Source organism: Oncorhynchus gorbuscha, linkage group LG06 (genome assembly GCF_021184085.1).
Source record: "Oncorhynchus gorbuscha isolate QuinsamMale2020 ecotype Even-year linkage group LG06, OgorEven_v1.0, whole genome shotgun sequence".
NCBI classification, from domain to species: Eukaryota; Metazoa; Chordata; class Actinopteri; order Salmoniformes; family Salmonidae; genus Oncorhynchus; species Oncorhynchus gorbuscha.
In genome coordinates this window covers 67,668,725-67,690,378 of record NC_060178.1, presented here as the reverse complement: position 1 = coordinate 67,690,378, position 21,654 = coordinate 67,668,725, and the positions used below count along the sequence as shown (strand labels likewise).

Genomic DNA, 21,654 nt, shown 5'->3' with positions numbered 1-21,654 from the left:
AAAGTCTTGTTGGGATAAATTACAGTATTTGGTCAAACAGTAGCCTAAAGTGCATGATTTTCCTTATCCCTGCATGAAAGTGTCTGCCCTGCCCCTGTGCCCTTTCTCTCTGTGCGCTCAGAGTAGGCTTGTGGAAGAGCAGATGGAAAGAAATGCATTTTGATTAGAGCTGTAGCGGTCATGACATTTTGTCAGCCGGTGATTGTCATTCAAATAACTGCCTGTCTTATGTTAATTGACCGTTAATAACAAACACATTTCGCATCTCTGGCTTCCACGCATACCAACAAGTCACCGATGTGTGCCTTTGGAACATCTACATTAAAAAAGTTTAATAAATCCATTAAACATAGCTTACACCATCACAATAAATCATTTATTTTAAGCAGGTCTAAAGAAGCATAATATGAAGAAAATGTAGCCCATTTCAATAAAACTAAGTGCATTCTGTTCAACTGATTCCTGCCCGCCCGACCAGCATCACTACTCTGGACGGTTCAGAATACGTGGACAACTACAAATACCTAGGTGTCTGGTTAGACTGTAAACTCTCCTTCCAGACTCACATTAAGCATCTCCAATCCAAAATTAAATCTAGAATCGGCTTCCTATTCCGCAACAAAGCCTCCTTCACTCATGCCGCCAAACATACCCTCGGAAAACTGACTATCCTACCGATCCTTGACTTCGGCAATGTCATTTACAAAATAGCCCCCAACACTACTCAGCAAACAGGAAGTAGTCTATCACAGTGCCATCGGTTTATCACCAAAGCCTTATCTCAGCTCACTGGTCACCATAGAAACACCCACTGGTAGCACGGGCTCCAGCAGGTACTGGTCATCCCCAAAGCCAACACTTACTTTGGCCGCCTTTCCTTCCAGTTCTCTGCTGCCAATGACTGGAACGAATTGCAAAACTCTGAATCTGGAGTCTTATATCTCCCTCTCTAAATTTAAGCATCAGCTGTCTGAGCAGCTTACAGATCACTGTACCTGTACACTGCCGATCTGTAAATACCACACCCAACTACCTCATCCCTACATTATTACTTACCCGTGTGCTTATTTGCAACCCAGTATCTCTACGTGCACATCATCTGCATATCTGTCACTCCAGTATTAATGCTAAATTGTAATTATTTTCGCTTCTTGGGCCTATTTATTGCCTACCTCCATACTCTTCTACATTTGCACACACCGCACGTAGAATGTTCAATTTTTATTTTATTTTGTGTTAATGACTGTACGTTTGTATATGTGTAACTCTGTGTTGTTGTTTTTGTCGCACTGCTTTGCTTTATCTTGGCCAGGTCGCAGTTGTAAATGAGAACTTGTTCTCAATTGGCCTACCTGGTTAAATAAAGGTGAAATAAAAACAACATTTTCTTTTTAAAGTATCTTGGGGTATGTCTCCATAAGCTTGGCACATCTAGCCATTGGGATTTTTGCACCTTCTTCAAGGCAAAACTGCTCCAGCTCCTTCAAGTTGGATGGGTTCCGCTTGTGTACAGCAATCTTTAAGTGATTCCACAGATTCTCAATTGAATTGAAGTCTGGGCTTTGACTAGGCCATTCCAAGACATTTAAACGTTTACCCTTAAACCACTCGAGTGTTGCTTCAGCAATATGCTTAGGGTCATTGTCCTGCTGGAAGGTGAACCTTCGCCCCAGTCTTAAATCTCTGGAAGACTGAAACAGGTTTCCCTCAAGAATTTCCGTGTATTTAGCGTCATCCGTCATTCCTTCAATTCTGACCAGTTCCCCAGTCCCTGCCGATGAAAAACATCATATATATATAGCCTCGCTACTGTTATTTTCACTGTCATTTTACAGTTCTTTTAATCTATTGTTTACCTAATACCTATTTCTTACTTAAAAATTGCACTGTTAGTTAGGGCTTCTAAGTAAGCATTTCACTGTAAGGTCTACTTATACCTGTTGTATTCGGCACACGTGACAAATAAACTTTGATTTGTAAACACTTGGGTGAAATGTTGGAATCATGGAAAAATATTGATTATTATAATTCCATAGTTAAAATATAATAGTGGGCACTTTGAATAGAGTGAAAATGCAAGGGATGAATTATTGTTAAGTGTTGGCCAGTGTTTCCTAGGGGACCCTGTAATATTAGGCTACGTTAAAATGTTCTCTCTTAGCTACTTCATGTTGGTAACATCATGCTTCACCTAATTCTCTGGTTTAGAAGATACTGTTGCACAAAACATGCTGATTTAGACTTACACCATCACTGGTATCAGGTTGTATAGCTAGCTATGTTTGGTCTGACAGTACATTATTAGCTAGCTAGCCAGCTAAATAGGAATTAGCATTAGCAGCAAACACGATTTAGACACAACTTGCTAAGAAAATAAACTAGCTGTTTGCAGATGTAAACAAACACTAATTAAGTATAATTATATAACAAATGTGGATTTATATTAACTTCTTTGGGACTGGGGGGCAATATTGAGTAGCTTGGATGAATAAGGTGCCCAGAGTAAACTGCCTGCTACTCAGGCCCAGTTGCTAACATATGCATATTATTAGTAGATTTGGATAGAAAACACCCTGAAGTTTCTAAAACTGTTTGAATGATGTCTGTGAGTATAACATAACTCATATGGCAGGCAAATAAGTCTTTAGATAAAGAAGTTTATCTAAAGTTCCATGCATAACACTTGTATTTTCATCAACATTTATGATGAGTATTTCTGTAAATTGATGTGGCTCTCTGCAAAATCACTGGATGTTTTGGAACTACTGAACTTTATCAAACAAAACATACATGTATTGTGTAACATGAAGTCCTATGAGTGTCATCTGATGAAGATCATCAAAGGTTAATGATTAATTTTATCTCTATTTGTGCTTTTTGTGACTCCTCTCTTTGGCTGGAAAAATGGCTGTGTTTTTCTGACCTAACATAATCGTTCGGTTTGCTTTCGCTGTAAAGCCTTTTTCAAATCGGACACCGTGGCTGGATTTACGAGAAGGGTATCTTTAAAATGGTGTAAAATACTTGTATGCTTGAGGACTTTTTAACATGAAATTTCTGTTGTTTTGATTTTTTTGCCCTGCACTTTCACTGGCTGTTGTTGAGGTGGGACGCTACCGTCCCAAATATCCCAGAGAGGTTAAGACACAAAGTGGAAACAGCATCATTGTCATCAATATTGTTGCATATGCTGCATTGACCATGCAGACTGAAAGCAAGTGTCTCATGGTCAAGCAACAACAAATGTGCTCCTTCAGTGACACAGGCGGGGTCTAGGTCTGTGTGGAAAGCAACATGGAGAGAGAGCGGAGAGCGATGACTCAAGTAGCGGACCTTACACACGGCATATCACATTTAAGAAACCAAACATTCAAATACCGATATAGGAGGTCAAGTAAAAACCCAAACCGGTCCTTGCATCAATACCGGTATATCGTAAAATACAGTCTTAACGCCAAGCCCTAGAAAGTGCCATTTGCGGTGAATGCATAGGCAAAGAGACATGATTAGGCATGCTGAAAGGTTTTTAGGACATTACATTTACTATTAGATTAACCATTGTAACTAACAGCATATTATATTTAGCGATCTAGCTAACATGTTTGTTTCTACGTCCTCACATGCTGAATTGGCCAGAAAATAATTAGCCTATGTGATAGCCTATTTGTAGCGTTCACACAAAATATGTAAGCACATCTCCATTGAATAAAAGACAACTGCATTTCCGGAGGCCTAATTTGAAAGTAAAATATAGCAAAAAATATGGTAATCGTAACCCCAAAATTCATGACAATCAATGGTTTAGATTAAATATTTATTGAATCATACCATCTCAGTAGCACTGTGAATGACTTTATAAGATTATGGCTCTTTTTTCCATTTCGTGACGTAGCAAATGTTTTGGGGCGACCAAATCAACGGGCTGGTGCTACTAACTGAAAATGTGATGGGCAACAGTGCCACCAGGGGGGAAAATGTGTCTGGAGCACTGCTAAACCAAGACACTCCTTGAGTGCAAATTTTGTTGATGAAACAGAGCCAAAGAACGTCAGGCAGAGCGGTTGCAGTACATATTCTGCTGTTTTATTGCGCGTTCAAAGATGTACATTTTTTAAAATAAAGACTGTTTGTTGTTTGCAGTAACCTCTGTTGTAATATCACAAACGGATGTGGCAGTTTCACCAAAAAAGGATTTTAGCTTTTAAACTACTGAAAAATATCGGTCTCTGGATTAAAAATGTCATATCCTTGTACATTTGAAGTCGGAAGTTCACATACACTTAGGTCACAAATGTCTTGTTAACAAACTATTTTCCAACAATTGTTTACAGACAGATTATTTCACTTATAATCCGCTGTATCACAATTCCAGTGGGTCAGAAGTTTACATGCACTAAGTTGACTGTGCCTTTAAACAGCTTGTAAAATACCAGAAAATGATGTCATGGCTTTAGAAGCTTCTGATAGGCCAATTGACATAATTTGAGACAATTGGAGGTGTACCTGTGGATTTATTTCAAGGCCTACTTTCAAACACAGTGCCGTTTTGCTTGACATCATGGGAAAATCAAAAGAAATCAGCCAAGAACTCATACAAAAATTATAGACCTCCACAAGTCTGGTACATCCTTGGAAGCAATTTCCAAACGTCTGAAGGTACCACGTTCAATTGTACAAACAAAAGTATGCAAGTATTAACACCATGCGACCACGCAGCCGTTATACCGCTCAAGAAGGAGACGCGTTCGGTATCCTAGAGATGAACATACTTTGGTGCGAAAAGCAGCAACAGCAAAGAACCTTGTGAAGATGCTGGAGGAAACAGGTACAAAAATATCGATACCCACAGTAAAACAAGTCCTATATCGACATAACCTGAAAGGCAGCTCAGCAAGGAAGAAGCCACTGCTCCAAAACTGCCATGAAAAAGCCAGACTACAGTTTTCAACTGCACATGGGGACAAAGATTGTACTCTTTGGAGAAATGTCCTCTGGTCTGATGAAACAAAAATAGAACTGTTTGGCCGTAATGACCATCGTTAAGATTGGAGGAAAAAGGGGGAGGTTGCAAGCCGAAGAACACCATCCCAACCATGAAGCACGGGGGTGGCAGCATCATGTTGTGGGGGTGCTTTGCTGCAGGAGGGACTGGTGCACTTCACAAAATAGATGGCATCATGAGCATGGAAAATTATGTGGATATATTGAAGCAACATCTCAAGACATCAGTCAGAAGGTAAAAGCTTGGTCGCAAATGGGTTTTCTAAATGGAAAATGACCCCAAGCATACTTCCAAAGTTGTGGCAAAATGGCTTAAGGACAACAAAGTCAACAAAGTCAAGGTATTGGAGTGGCAATCACAAAGTCCTGACCTCAATCCTATAGAAAGTGGGCAGAACTGAAAAAGCGTGTGAGAGCAAGGAGGCCTACAAACCTGACTCCGTTACACCAGCCCTGTCAGAAGGAATGGGCCAAACTTCACCGAGCTTATTGTGGGAAGCTTGTGGAAGGTTACCTGAAACGTTTGACCCAAGTTATGAAATACGAATTGAGTGCACATAAACTTCTGACTCACTGGGAATGCGATGAAAGAAATAAAAGCTGTAATAAATAATTCTCTCTACTATTATTATTATTAAAATTTTTACTAGGATTAAATGTCAGGAATTGTGAAAAACTTTAAATGTATTTGGCTAAAGTGTATGTAAACCTCCGACTTCAACTGTACATGTCCATCAATTTCCATCAATTATATGTCCATCAATTTTTGAATTGCACATATTAACTCCTGCCTGTAACTGTCATCCTGAAGCCTGCATGCAACATAAGCGGTGGGATTTTTCACTTTAACCACTGACAAAAGGGCACCCTTTTAGTACATTTCCTGTGTTACGGTGTCAGAAATAGAAAGCTGAACAGTTCTAATTGGATACCCTGTCGCCTTCGTTTCTATCAGAACTTCTTTGAGCGCAAATTATTTTAAAACTTGTCTTAAAGATTTGACGCACACCACTGACAGCTCTGGTGCGAAAGGTGATCATTTCACTCACTTAAGCTGTATCTCATTTCTGCATAGTGCATGCACACAAACAATACTATGGCAGGATCTGTAAATGTAATTAACACAAGATCAAATTTAACTGGGCCAAATTGGGGTTTTCATGCCTCAAACCCAACAATTCAGTAATCTATTTCAATTTAACACTAAACTCAACGGAAGGTAGAACAAAAACACATAAACAAAAATGAGAACACGAGAAAAGAAGACGCTATATACAGGGTCGGTTCCAATACCATATTTACAATTTGCAGTGATACTGGTGTAGTATGAGGTAGATATGTATAGGGGTAAGGTAACTAGGCATCAGGATATATAATAAAAAGAAAAGCAGCTGCATAAATGGTGATTGTATGAGTTACTCCAGTATCCCTGCAAGATGACAGTAGCAGCTTTGTAGTATTTTGTTTTTCTTGTGTGTTATTTCTTACATTATTAGTCCAGAATTGTTTTGGTGTTATTGCATACAGCCGGAAATAGCATTTGGATATCATAGCGGCAGTAACTCACCAGCATTGCGACCAGGAATACAGAATATTTCCCTAATTGGATCCTTTGTTGGTACCCCAAAGCGAATTTTAACTATTCAAAAGGCTGCTCCAAAACCACCAGCAGAGAAGATGTATTCAGAGTGGACTTCTAGTCCGACTCAGGAGGCGTGCACACCATCCACCACTTCTGAGTATATTACTCGCTAATGTTCAGTCTCTGGATAATAAAGTAGATGAGCTCAAGGTGAGGATCTCCTTCTAGAGACATCAGTGATAGTAACATTCTCTGTTTTAAGGAAGCATGTCTCTCTTGGGATATACTGTCCCCGTCCATATAGCCAGCTGTGTTCTCAGTACATTGCGCTGACAGGAATAAAGAACTCTCAGGGAAGAAGAAAGGCGGAGGTGTATGTTTCATGATTAACTACTCATGGTGTGATTGTGATAACATACAGAAACTCAAGTTCTTTTGTTCACCTCCCAAGAAAATAATCTTTGGTTAGTCACAGCCGTGTATATTCCCCCTCAAACCGATTCCATGATGGCCCTCAAAGAACTACACTGGACTTTTATGCAAACTGGAAACCACATATCCTGAGGCCACATTTATTGTATCTGGGGATTTTAACAAAGCAAATTTGAGGAACACGCTACCGAAGCTCTATCAACATATTGACTGTAGTACTCACGTTGGAAAAACTTTGGAAGAGTGCTACTCAACTTTTTGAAATGCCTTCCAGGGCCTCCCCCGTCCTACCGTCGGAAAATCTGATCACGACTCCATTTTGCTCCTCCCTTCCTATAGCCAGAAACAGGAAGTACCCATGATAAGGTCTATTCAACACTGGTCTGACCAATTGGAATCCATTTTTCAAGATTGTTTTGATTACACGGACTGGGAATATTTTTCGGGTAGCCTCTGAGAATACCAAAGACAAATACATGGATACGGTGACTGAGTTCATCAGAAAGTGTATAGGAGATGTTGTACCCATTGTGACTATTAAAACCAACCCAAACTAGAAACCATAGATAGATGCATTCGCGCAACACTGAGAGCGTGAACTACTGCATTTAACAATGGTAAAATGACAAGGAATATGGCAGAATACAAACAATGTACAGACAGTGTGGTGAAGAAGGTGCAACAGTGCCTCTTCAACCTCAGGAGGCTGCAGAAATGTGGCTTGGCCCCTAAGACCCTTTTTCAGATGAACAATTGAGAGCATCCTGTCGGGCTATATCACTGCCTGCTATGGCAACTGCACCGACCCGCATCTGAAGGGCTCGCCAGATGGTGGTGCGGTCTGCCCAACACATCACCAGGGGCAAATTACCTGCCCTCCAAGACAGCTACAGCACCCGATGTCACAGGAAGGCCAGAAAGATCAAAGGACATTAATCACCCGAGCCACGTGCTGTTCACCCCGCTATCGTCCAGAAGGCGAGGTCAGTACAGGTGCATCAAAGCTGGAACCGAGAGACTGAAAACTGTTAAGATTTCAAGGCCATCAGACTGTTAGATAGCCATCACTAGCCGGCTTCCACCCGGTTATGCAAACCTGCACCTTAGAGGCTGCTGCCCTATATACATACAGTTTAATAATGTTTACATACGGCTTTAGTTCTCATCTCTATACACTGTATTCTATTCTACTGTATTTTAGTCAACACCACTCCAACATTGCTCTATCTAATATGCATATATTTCTTAATTCCATTATTTTACTTTCAGATGTCAAATCAAATCCAATTTTATTGGTCAAACACACATGGTTAGCAAATGTTAATGCGAGTGTAGCGAAATACTTTTGCTTCTAGTTCCGACCGTGCAGTAATATACAGCAAGTAACCTAACAATTTTACAACTACCGTATACACACAAGTGTAAAGGAATGAATAAGAATATGTACATAGAAATATATGGATGAGCGATGGCCGTGCGGGCATAGGCAAGACGCAGTAGATGGTATAGAGTACAGTATATACATACGAGATATACTGTGACCAGTGATACATGTATTACATCCAATCTTTAATTATTAAAGTGGCTAGAGATTTGAGTCAGTATGTTGTCAGAAGCCACTCAGCCACTCAGTGATGGCTGTTTAACAGTCTGATGGCCTTGAGATAGAATGCTGTTTTTCAGTCCCTCGGTCCCAGCTTTGATGCACCTGCACTGACCTCGCCTTCTGGATGAGTGTATTGTTGTGAAGTGTTAGATACTACTGCACTGTTGGAGCTAGGAACACAAGCATTTCACTAACATCTGCTAAATATGTGTATGTGAGAGTCAGTATCTATATGTGTGCATATTGTGTGTAGAGTCCTGTGAGTGAGCCTAGAGATAGGCCAGAAATGTAAATAACATACAAGGATCATCTCAGTCTGTGTAGCCATTCTGTTAGGCTCCAGCCACCTAAGTCTAACAATTTTTCGGGCCTTCCTTTTCACACCCCGGAAATAATGTCCGGGGTTACAACCTACGTCTCAGGTCCTACGGGCAAAATCATTGCACTCTGACTAAGTGTTTAAAAAGCTCCCAGGGTAGTTACATCCCAGGGAGCAGGGGGGAATGGCATTCTGCAGCTGCGACGAAACGCACATGCAGGACCCCAGACGGAAACGCTCTGGAGTTTTCAGCGGTCCTTCCTCATCTCTGCTCTAGTAGGGCCCTATAAAATCTCTTTTAATTTCTGCCGGATTACATTTTAGTTTTTCACCAACCAGCAACAAACCGTTGTTTGGTTAGCAATGTTTCTGTAGTACTCATGTGACTGCAGAGTTTTCAAAACAAATGGACACTGGATTGATGCAAAAAATCATGATATCATTCTGCCAGGCGACATTTAATTGAGAAAGTTTTTTGGAAAGCCTTTGCATGTTTACCAGAAGACCGATATCATTAGCATCATCGTTAACGGCTACACAAAGTGTAGACATGCGCACACATTCTGTGCAGTTTCAAAACTTTGCAGGAAAATACAAATCACTGATGCATTTTGTTAATGTCTTATGACAAATGTCATTAATTACCTACAATACATATTGAATATTGTTGAATTTTATAGGGCCCTATTCTAGCCAACTCCACAGCTGGGAGCACCAGAAAAAGAGTGAGAGTAGATGGGGAAAACGTGGAAAAGAGATAAAGAGAGGAGCGGGAAAGAGAGCAAATGATATGGGAAGTGTTAGGGTGGAGAATGCAGGAAAGAAAGGGTGCTATGGAAAATGGAAAGGTGGTGGGTTAGAGAAGAGCCCTCACAGGCAGCATTGCTGATACAATATCACTGGTGCTTTAAGGATTGTTCCCAGAACTCTTATACTGCATTACATAACTGCAAAATGCCTATATTGCTTTAAGACAACATGCCAAATCCGATAAAACGTTACAGCAAAACGGTCTCTTTACATTTCAATACTATATAGCCTACCCCAACACAGACTATGGGACCATTTGCTCAGTCACACAAGAAGGTTAACTGAACAAATTCCCCAGTAAACCGTCACATGTATAGCCAGTTCATAGGCTAAACACCTACCACACAATAGATAAGGTGTGTACAGTCCCTTTATTTATTTTTAATCAACAAAGCCCTGCATATTTATGACGGCTTGGAATTTGAACAATCCCTGCACTATTATCTAGGGATAAACGATATAGTTGGTGAACATATCGGAATTGGACGATATTAGCTAAAAATGCCAGCATCGGTATCGGCCTGATGTGAAAAACCGACATCAAAGCTGATGTGCATACCTATATAACGTAGGTACATGATGTAATGACGCCACGTAAAAGTTTGTGCTACACGTGCAACACAGCATTCCTAACCTAGACCACAACGCCTGCTGTGTGGATCAAGCAGTCAAGTCGAGCAGTTATTTGAAAGATTAAGAACATTTCCGCAAGACAACTCAAAAGCGAAATCCATTAACGCCAAGATAATGGAATGCATTGCCCTTGACAATCAATCGTTCTCTGCCGTGGGCGATGTTGGCTTTCGTGACTAGTCGAGCACAGGTACACACTAACAAGCGCGCTATTTTTCAGATGTTGCCTAACCGGAATTACACAGTAATAGTGTCACTGCTATTAGATTCACGACATACTATGTAACGCCATTTGGGTCTTTGCATGTCAAAAAAGATACACGTCAAATAACACTTTGTTAAATAAGCTTAAAATTTGACAAGTCAAATAACACAGTTCTATTATAGAATGTTGTGTTCTGAATTTGCACCTGCAAGCCAAGTGCCACCACTACTATCAGTAGCACTGTCAAAGCTGTACAAAAAAGTATACAAAAAAGTATGCAAACAAGCAAACACCAGCCACAAACGATGTGTTTACAATACCGCTTTGGTAATAAAGCATTATTTGTTCGACAGCAACTTCTGGGGTAGCTAGCTAGCTTTAGCTTGTTACCTTGCTAGCACCAGTACAACCAGCCTGAAAACAATGACCAGTAGAAACTGCACTCATTTTCACTATTCTTAGCAATGATTTGGGAATCCTTGTGAGTAAGTATTGGCTAGGTAGCCACTTGTTGTTTGCCTACTGAAATTGAACTTCAGTTCATGAAAATAAATACCTAGCCAGCTACTTAACCCTGTTGCCCAAAGCTAACGTTATAAGCATGCCAGCTAGCTTCATCTGGCTAGTGAGGTTCGACCTGACCGGGTTATGTGTTGTGAAGCTATAAGGATTAGGCACAAGTCAAATTTTCAGTTTGCCTTCAAAATAAAAGTACCTCTTTGAAAGTGATGCAGGAGGTTACAAATTGGTGGAACCATGCCATATTAGGCAAGACAATGTTAAACAAGGTTGGAATGTGAAGCAATGAAATGGGGTATCAGCCTACTCGGTGACCCCCACAGAACTGTGAAGAGTTTCGGCAAATATTAGCATTGTAGCTATTATCACGGGACTGTGACTGTGAAATCACCTCCTCAGTCAGCCTATTGTGTGTATTGACATTCATAGTGCACTGTACAGCTTTACCGAAGGATTGGGGATCAACGAAATTGGGTAACAATATACTCAATATTCAATATTTTTTCCCAACGTCCTCCTCCGAGTTATCAGACTCCAAGACATCCATACAGTATTGTTTTTCCTCTGGAATAGTGTTCAATACACATAGGTTGACAATAAATGTGGCTCAATTCACAGTTGATTCACAGCCGTGCAATAAGAGCTATGATGCTAATGTTCTCTGGGTGTCACTGAGTAGACTGATAACCCATGGCATTGATCCACAATACATAGGTTAGACTGTACAGTGAAATAAGTATGCCCCCAATGCAATTCTAAAGTATAATACATCCAGTGTGATTAATTGATTTGTCAAATTAACAAATTATTATCTTTTGTTGATTTTTATATATTTATTAAATTTATTTAACCTTTATTTAACCAGGTAGGCCAGTTGTGAACTAGTTCTCATTTACGACTGCGACCTGGCCAAGATAAAGCAAAGAGACAAACACAGTTACACATGGAATAGACAAACGTACAGTCAATAACACAATAGGAAGTCTATATACAGTGTGTGCAAATGAGATACGATTAGGGAGGTAAGGCAATAAATAGGCCACAGTGGCAAAATAATTACAATTTAGCAATTAAACACTTGAGTGATAGATGTGCAGAAGATGAATGTGCAAGTAGAGATACTGGGGTGTAAAGAAGCAGAAAAAATAATATAACAATATGGGGGATGAGTTAGTTGGGTGGGCTATTTACATATGGGCTATGTACAGGTGCATATAACATTCCAAACTCGATTAGCTTGATCTACTCAATTATGGCATACTTCTACTATTTGTATTAATTTGCATCACTGTCAATGACATACTTTTATTTTGAAGGCTAATCGCAAAGTCCACTATTGTTGTTAATCCTTATTGTGGCTAGCTTCACATAGATGGGTCTGACCACCATAAATCAAATAACTGTCTTATAAATTAGGGTTATTTTAGATGACACCTAGCTATATAGTTAGCTAGCTAACGATAGCAAAAAGACATCTGTTTCAGTAGCTATGTTTTTGGGGAAGAACATTATTTGCATCCTTGAGCTAGCTAGCTTCTTTTTATGAACAGCACTGTAGGTGTGCAAGACAACTTTACCAGTATCTTAGCATACGTATTGATGAATCGTTGTGACATATGAAATACGAGTGAGAGTGTAATCAATGTGTAATATATGTGTACAAAAATATGATCGCATTACATTATTATGTGAAGTGCAGTCATATTCTGATTGGGCAACAAGCTTATTTAACATGTCAAATAGTGTTATTTGACATGTATCTTTATTGATATGCAAAGACCCAAACAGTGTTCCATAGAAATCCTGGTTGAGAATGAAACGACTGAACAATGAAACAGCACAGCAAGTAAGTAAAATAAATAGGTTTTGATTGTGTTTTACTGGTAATGGGGACATATGTAAATGCCAACAAAATAACTTTTTGGTCAGTATGGTGTGTGTGTGGAACCTTTATTTAACTAGGCAAGTCAGTTCAGAACAAATTCTTATTTACAAAGACGGCCTACCCTAGCCAAACCCGGATGACGCTGGGCCAATTGTGCACTGCCCTATGGGACTCCCAATCACGGCCGAATGTGATACAGCATGGATTCGAACCAGGGACTGTAGTGACGCCTCTTGCACTGTGATGCAGTGCCTTAAACCGATGCTTTCATGTGTGTGTGTTAACTATTTAACTGTACTAGAATGCTTAAAAGGCCACTAAAATTTTAATTATCAGTTAACGGTATTGTTTTTTTTGGCAAGGAAAATATTGGATACCGCTATTGGCCAAAAATGTCATATCGGTGCATCATTACCGCATAAAACTGTCTGAACGTAGAATTACAAAAAGAGGGCCTTTAACCAATGAACTTTTACTGCAGAAAATGAATGGTTCAGTCAAGCCAAACTGCCCTCCCCCATCAGCACTTGACAAAATGGACACAATCGTCCCAAATTGCTATTGAAAATGTCTGAATTGCTTCAGAAATATCAAGCATTTTTACCCGCAAATATCAAAAAGAGACACTGAAATCCTGTAGGGACTGCCATTAGCCTCTGAACTATACTGAACAAAAATATAAAACGCAATATGAAACAATCTCAAAGATTTTACTGAGTTACAGTTCATAAGGATATCAGTCAAATTAAATATTTTTCATTAGGCCCTAATTCATGGATTTCATGTGACTAGGAATACAGATATGGATCTGTTGGTCACAGATACCTTAAAAGAAAAGTAGGGGATAGATCAGAAAACAAGTCCGTGTCTGGTGTGACAACCATTTGCCTCATGCAGCACAACACATCTCCTTTGCATAGAGTTCATCATGCTGTTGATTGTGGCCGGTGGAATGTTGTCCCACTCCTCTTCAATGACTGTGCGAAGTTGCTGGGAACAGGAACACATTGTTGTACATGTTCATCCAGAGCATCCCAAACTTGCTCAATGGGTGACATGTCTGGTAAATATGCAGGCTATGGAAGAACTGGGACATTTTCAGCTTCCAGGAATTCTGTACAGATCCTTGCGACAGAGCCATGCATGATCATGCTGAAACATAAGGTAACGGCGGCAGATGAATGGCATGGCAATTGGCCTCAGGACTTCGTCACAGTATCTCTGTGCATTCATTTTGCCATCAATAAAATGCAATCGGTTCATTGTCTGTAGCTTATGCCTGCCCATACCATAACCACAACGTTAATATCAGCAAATACACCTGGTCTGTTGTTGTGAGACCGGTTGGACACACCGCCAAATTCTCTAAAACGATTATGGTAGAGAAATTAACATTCTCTGGCAACAGCTCTGGTGGACATTCCTTCAGCCGGCATGGCAATTGCACACTGCCTCAAAACTTGAGACATCTGTGGCATTGAGTTGTGTGACAAAAACCACACATTTTAGTGGCCTTATATTGTCCCCAGGACAAGGTGCACCTGTATAATGATCATGCTGTTTAATTAGCTTCTTGATATGCCACACCTGTCAGGTGGGTGGATTATCTTGGCAATGGAGAAATGCTCACTAACAGATGTTAAAAAATTTGTTCACAACATTTTAGAGAAATAAGCCTTTTGTGCATATGGAACATTTCTGGGATCTTTTATTTCAGCTCATGAAACATCTAACACTTTTCACATGTTGTTTTTATACTTTTTTTCAGCGTAAGTTGTTCTGAAAGGCATCACCATTCTCCAAATATTCTGCACATTATCCATGTCAACAGAGAAAACTATGAAATGAATGCAATACTTCAGTCGTTTGATCAGGGTTCAATCCGTGTCCACCCTTCCCACCGTCTCGCCCCCATTTACCTGTCTCCCCTGATTTCCAACATGAACTCAAGTGTCAAAACACATTAAAATATACATTTTAAAAAACAGCCAGGTAGAAGATGTCACAACTTGACCTTTGATGTCAGCTTGTAAGACAGTCTTCCGTCGTTGCTCCAGCATTTTCCTCTGCCAAGGTATTTTACCATACCGAGCTGATTCCAAGCACACGCCCGTTCAGTGCACTCGCTTGAACTGGTCTTCAATATCAGGGCCAGGTTGGCCAGGTTTGAGATGTGCTGCAAGGGACTACCATCCTATGGGTTAACAAAATGGATATAGGTCTAGATGACAAACTTCACTTGACAGTATATATGCGCATGTTCTGAAGTTAACCTCTAGAAATGATTAGTGTGAATGTGGGGCGGCAGGTAGCTTAGCGGTTGGAGAGGGGAGCCAGCATCCGGGATATTGCCTATTGGATTCCGGGTCCGACTGGAAAAATATTTAGTGAAGTGAGCTTGCAACCGGAGGTTTGCTAGTATCAAATCCTAGATGCCATTGCCTACCGTTGTGCCCTTGAGCAAGACACTTACACCCCCCCGCAACCTGTATATGTTGGTGTGTCTTTTGAAGGGGGTTGGGTTAAGATCTTCTCAATTATAACATGTGCATAAAGAACTGAATTGAGGCCCTTTTGGAATTCGCTAGTGTTCTTCAAATATTTTTTAACCAAGGATGCCAGATAAATTACCACTACCCTAATTTAGATCACATTTGACAGCTAGCAGCACATGGCGCAAGATTGACCAATTCATGAGACCATATTTTGTATCTTTCAATCAGGATAGCAGGACATTTGAAAGGTGCATTGCATGGTCTTAAACATTCAATTGATTGCTTCCCAACATGCCAAATAATTAAATCCATGATAAAATTGGCCTCTGGGCCATAGTGCCAGAACTGTCAGGCTGCATTTACACACTAGCCAAATTCTGACCCATTGCTCATAATTGGGCAAAATATATAAATTGGGCTGCCTGTGTAAATGCAGCCTCTATGTGTTATTAGTTAGCTGATCAATAGCTAGGTTCACTAGTTAGTTTGATGCCTCATAGCTAGATGAGAAAACATTAATAACGCAGCCAACCATCTTCCCTGCACTGTCAAATTAATAACGCAGCCAACCATCTTCCCTGCACTGTCAAATTAATAACGCAGCCAACCATTTTCCCTGCACTGTCAAATTAATAACGCAGCCAACCATTTTCCCTGCACTGTCAAATTAATAACGCAGCCAACCATCTTCCCTGCACTGTCAAATTAATAACGCAGCCAACCATTTTCCCTGCACTGTCAAATTAATAACGCAGCCAACCATTTTCCCTGCACTGTCAAATTAATAACGCAGCCAACCATCTTCCCTGCACTGTCAAATTAATAACGCAGCCAACCATCTTCCCTGCACTGTCAAATTAATAACGCAGCCAACCATCTTCCCTGCACTGTCAAATGAGAAACCACGTTTTACTTTAGCAAGCTACAGTAGCTACCTAATGGAAAAGTAGTCATGTCTAGAGATGGACTATTTGTAACCAATAAAGTTATGTAATATTGACAGGCTGCTAATCGGAACCAAGCTCTTAAACCCTTTTCTGTATGTAGGGTTTTCAGCGGTTGCATTCGCCCACGGTTGGCTCCATGTGAACTACAATTCCGACACTCTTCCAACGTTTAGATTCATCAATAATCATCGCTTCCTAAAAAGCTTTCGAAAGACGCTGATATGCCCCTTATCTTTCATGTGTGCGAGAAATATAGATTTTTTTAACTGCTAAAGTGTTGCACAGATCCATACACTACGTGTGCCTCCAGTTGAGGAAATACACTTCCTTCCCAGTTTCTTGCACACTACATAGCTAACTTGGCTAGCTAAATATAAAAAGGAGGCCGCCTAGGCTATGTCCGTCTGTCTAATGTAAACAAGTACTGTAACATGGGGATATGGCTGTGTGGGAACATTAACACTATAAAGATGTGTAGTAACTTAACCTCGTGACATTTGACAGCTCCACATCACCTTTCAAACATGCTTTCTATTCTGTCGTATCAATAAATTAGCAAACATTAGCCAGCTAGCTTCCTTAACGTTAGTTAGCAATAAACGATATTCCATTGACAACAGTAGGTGTACTAACGTGGCTAGTTAGCTAGTTTACTGTATGATAACGTTAGTTATTTAAGAAAAGGATACATGTTAAATCCAAGTCGAACCCATCCTCCTGGTATCTCCTTTTGTTCCGGCTGACCATTTCTTTTATTATCGCAGCCATTGTAGCTAACTAGCTTGCTGGCTAGTGACAGGAGTCTGTGGGGTTCCAAATTATGAAAAGTTAGCTAGCTGCCGTTGCTTCGGTTTGCAGTGGCTTTGCCTCTCGATCGCCCTTTGCTTTTTTGATTTTGCAGCTCCTTCCTCGCAGTGAGACAAGCCAGCAGTGGTCGTCGTCGTGAGTAGGATTAACGCGTTAGCTAGCTGGAATGGCTTTTTCTCTGGATCATAGAGACGGGCCTTGCTCTGCTCTTCCGCGCAGGCCAAACTTTCCCAATACTGGAATTTGTCTTGCAACTCCCCCTTGAAAAATACATACAATAATCCTCCCGCCCAACCGTAAGGCATAAGACGGTCCGAATCTCTTGATCTACCGAAGCCGCCGTGATTGACCGACCAGCGAGGAGATAACTCTCCGGCGCTCGCTCGAATTTGAAGTCTACCGGCCTTTGGAAAGCCCAGCAGTAATTAGTTACCGTATCCACTCAGACTTAGCTAGCCATCTAGCGAGCTGCAATAGCTACCCACTTTTTAAAAAATCCAAAAACCCCCTAGCGAATCAACATCTTCGCCGATGGATTGCCAAAATACACGCGAAAAAGTGTCAGGCTCCAATGTGCATGTATAATGGCTATACAAAGACCAAAGATTTGCACAGACTCGTTTGACATATGTCCCAGGAAGCATCTTCTTTTTGCGTTTCTCTCACGCTTCCATCATGGCTTCCAACGGAGGAAAAATATATATATATGTAGAGGTTTAAAATATATATATCCTACCGCCACAAATATATAGATCTAGAAATAAAAAAAGTTTATATTAAATAAATACATGTGAATTCTTAGAAAAGCTGTTTCATTGCAGAAGATTTACAGTGTACGTTTTTCCGATTGCCGTTTTTTTGTAGTCGGCTAGCTAGTTCTTTTGTTGGCAGCGGAAGGACACATCAGAGCTCATGCAAGTCTCTCCTCTGTCAAAGTGATCACGTGTTTTTGTAATTATGAACGTTTCCAACATGTCATTTTTTCGCTTCTAGTGTACCTTATTGCATTTATCCATGTGGGCCAATTGAGTCCTTGAATTGTCAGGGGGGATATCTCTGTTTGTGTGTGTGTGACTAGAGTGGGGTGTGGAAGTAGGGGTGTCTATCAGTTGTATTCCTAGATACAAATAACGGCAAACATATTATCTGCTCAATTCAAAGGCTTAGACCAACTTTCCCTGCCTGAAGTTTAGGATGAAAGGCCAACTGATAGGTAGAAAAACTGTTCTGATGGTGAAGACTTGAGGGGAAACGTCCTCCGCTTCCACCCAGTCTCATGGGAGTGTCAGGACTAGAACTATAGGCCTACAGTGCTATTTTAATTCTTTCAAAACAACATACTGTCACTCACCAGTGTCTAAATTTGACTGGATCAAATGGAACAAACTGTTCACCTGATGTTTACAATGGGGATGATGATGACTTATATTCGATGTTTATAGGTTTTTAGACATGGTTTGGTTCAGATTTTGGTGGTGTCTCAGAAGAAACGGTGCCCTTGAATTGAAATGTCTCCTCTTCTGAGGTGATAACTTTGACCCAGACATACTTTGCATAAGTTTTACCCACATAGCCATTGACAAGACATTACAATACACATTTTATCCCGTTTTCCTTTTTGGACATAGACACCCACCACTGCGACCCCTTGCGCAGTTTTTCGACTGGCTCCAGGCCATCTATAAGTCTGCTAGGTAAATCTCATTCACTGAAACAACACCCACCCGTGTTCCAGCAGGTATATCTCACTGATCATCCCAAAAGCCAACACCTCATTTGGCCGCCTTTCTTTCCAGTTCTCTACTATACTGGAACAAATTACAAAAAATCACTGATTGGAGACTTTATTTCCTCACCTACTATAAACATCAACTATCTGAGCAGCTAACCGATCACTGCAGCTGTACATAGTCCATCTGTAAATAGCCCACCCAATATGTTGTAGGCGGCTGGCCCTTGCTACATGTTTTTCGCCCACTGGCTCCAGGCCATCTATAAGTCTATGCTAGGTAAAGCTCCGCCTTATCTCAGTTCACTGGTCACGATAACAACACCCACCCGTAGCACACGTTCCAGCAGGTATATCTCACTGATCATCCCAAAAGCCAACACCTCATTTGGCCGCCTTTCTTTCCAGTTCTCTGCTGCCAGTGACTGGAACAAATTGCAAAAATCACTGAAGTTGGAGACTTTTATTTCCCTCACCTACTATAAACATCAACTATCTGAGCAGCTAACCGATCACTGCAGCTGTACATAGTCCATCTGTAAATAGCCCACCCAATCTACCTACCTCATCCCCATGCTGTTTTTATTTTATTTTATTTTCTGCTCTTTTTCACACCAGTATCACTACTTGCACATCATCTGCTCATTTGTCACTCCAGTGTTAATCTACTAAATTGTAATTATTCGCTCCTATGGCCTATTTATTGCCTACCTCCTCATGCCTTTTGCACACACTGTATATAGAGTTTATTTTTTCTACTGTGTCATTGACTTGTTTGTGTTATTGGCTTGTTTATTGTTTACTCCATGTGTAACTGTTGTCTGTGTCACACTGCTTTGCTTTATCTTGGCCAGGTCGCAGTTGCAAATGAGAACTTGTTCTCAACGAGCCTACCTGGTTAAATAAAGGTTAAATAAAATAAATAAATAAACATACTTTTGAGTAAGGCACAGTGAATGTGTTCAGTTAGAATAAACTACACGTTTTAAATTAAACCTATGAAGTTCTATTAAATATAAATACTGCTTTTTCTCATGACACTCAATGCACTTCACATCTGGTTTCTTATTCTTCTGTATGTTAAAGAGAAGCAGATGGCAGAGGTGAGGATTTGGAACCTGGAAGTGAAATGAGGTTATCTATGGCCGTGTGTATTTTTGGATATATGTTTGGCCACCAGAAATGTGGCAAAGGAACAATGATTCACACTTTGAGAAGAAATCTGTAATATGTGTATGTGGGAATAAATGTTATCACAACTGTATTTGACTGTAGCAATTAGGCCACATCACTTGGAAAGGCCACATCACTTTGGAAATTAAATGAGTCAATCTCAGGTGGTAGGCAAGTGGAAAATAATTGTGTTAATTATTTTCTGCAGCAGCGTCATGCACCCTCATATTTGTCCTTTTTAATGTTTGTGTTGTTGTTTCTCTCTAATACTGCTCGCCACCTAGCAATGTTATGAAGTTGGCTTTGGATGACCCAGACAGGTTCCCGATCTCCCAACCTCATAACTAGCTACCAGTAAGCCATTTCAGGCTATGAATCAAGTTAGAGTAGCTAGCTTGTCTAACTATTTTAGCTGGCATACCTGCTGGCAGGTTTGGTAAACTAGAAAAGCAAACAATAACAAGATGTACTGAATAAGACTCATATTCCATTCAATCCTTTACCCAGATTTTAGCAGAGATGCAAAGTACCATATTTAGTTCCTTTAAAATAATAACCACCAATCAGGAGGATACAGACAGCTCAAGAGGTATGCTTAGATATGCAGAAAAATAGACATTTTTGGCATATAATTAAGCATATTGATTAAAGCTATAGATTGCAGGAAAAAGCTGTTTCAGGTGTTTGGAAAATGAAAAAAATGATCTTACCTTGGCCCCTCTCCAGGCCACCCCCAGCTATCCTTATGTATTTTGTGCCCCCTAAGATTTATGGGGTGCATTACGCACTTGGTTTTCTGTATTTGAGTTCAGATTATTTTCACTGTTGTATTGCATTGATCATATACTGTGAACCATTTGTGAGCCCGGTGTGAGTAGGTGTCTGGTGTGAGTAGGAGCAGGTAGAGACCAACACGTGCTTTCCCATGGAAAGGGGAAAACGATATGTTAGCCCTATTTTTAGTTGATAAGTTTAGGCCTACTGTTTGATTTGAATACTACTGTTTGATGTGATTGAGAAACAATGATCCTTCGATTTCTGGCATTCCTTTATTACAGTTTTATAACTAAGTAACAGCTGATGTTTATAACTTTGTAGCGGGTGATGAAGGTCACTACCTTATTTGTATTTCCTCTAAGTTTCTATAACCATTTGTTGATGATAGAAGAGCAGTGTTTTCAGGTTAGGATAAAAGGGCCTGCTTAGAGAAGGCAATTTGGCATTTTCTCTGATTCTGTGCTAGATGCTTTATCCCTGTTGCAACTTGTAAACCATAATTCCCCAAATTTGTATGCATTTTGGTGTTACACCCTTAAAACTGAAACTGTGGCTGATCAACCTCAAAAACCATTGTGTAACATTTGTTACGAACCGCCTCGAATTCCGTAACAAAAAGGGAGACAATGTGGAGATAAGGAATAACAAAAATATATTTATTAACTGAAGCAACTTAAATACAATTAACAATGGTGTGTGTAGTCAGTAATCAGTAGCATACGTGAGTGGTTGCG

The 21,654-nt window shown here is 40.3% G+C and overlaps 1 protein-coding gene across 2 annotated transcripts in view; it reads right to left on the bottom strand.

Moving 5' to 3' along the window:
* Nucleotides 1-18,125, bottom strand: part of LOC124038256 (phosphatidylinositol 3,4,5-trisphosphate 3-phosphatase and dual-specificity protein phosphatase PTEN-like) — a 31,048-nt gene extending 12,923 nt beyond the window's left edge. For both annotated transcript variants that reach the window (XM_046353887.1, XM_046353888.1), the window contains exon 1: nucleotides 17,124-18,125. In XM_046353887.1, coding sequence (XP_046209843.1) covers nucleotides 17,124-17,202 — 79 coding nt within the window. In that variant the 5' untranslated portion in view covers nucleotides 17,203-18,125. The remainder of the gene's footprint in view (nucleotides 1-17,123) is intronic.
* Between the last annotated feature and the right edge of the window lie 3,529 nt (nucleotides 18,126-21,654).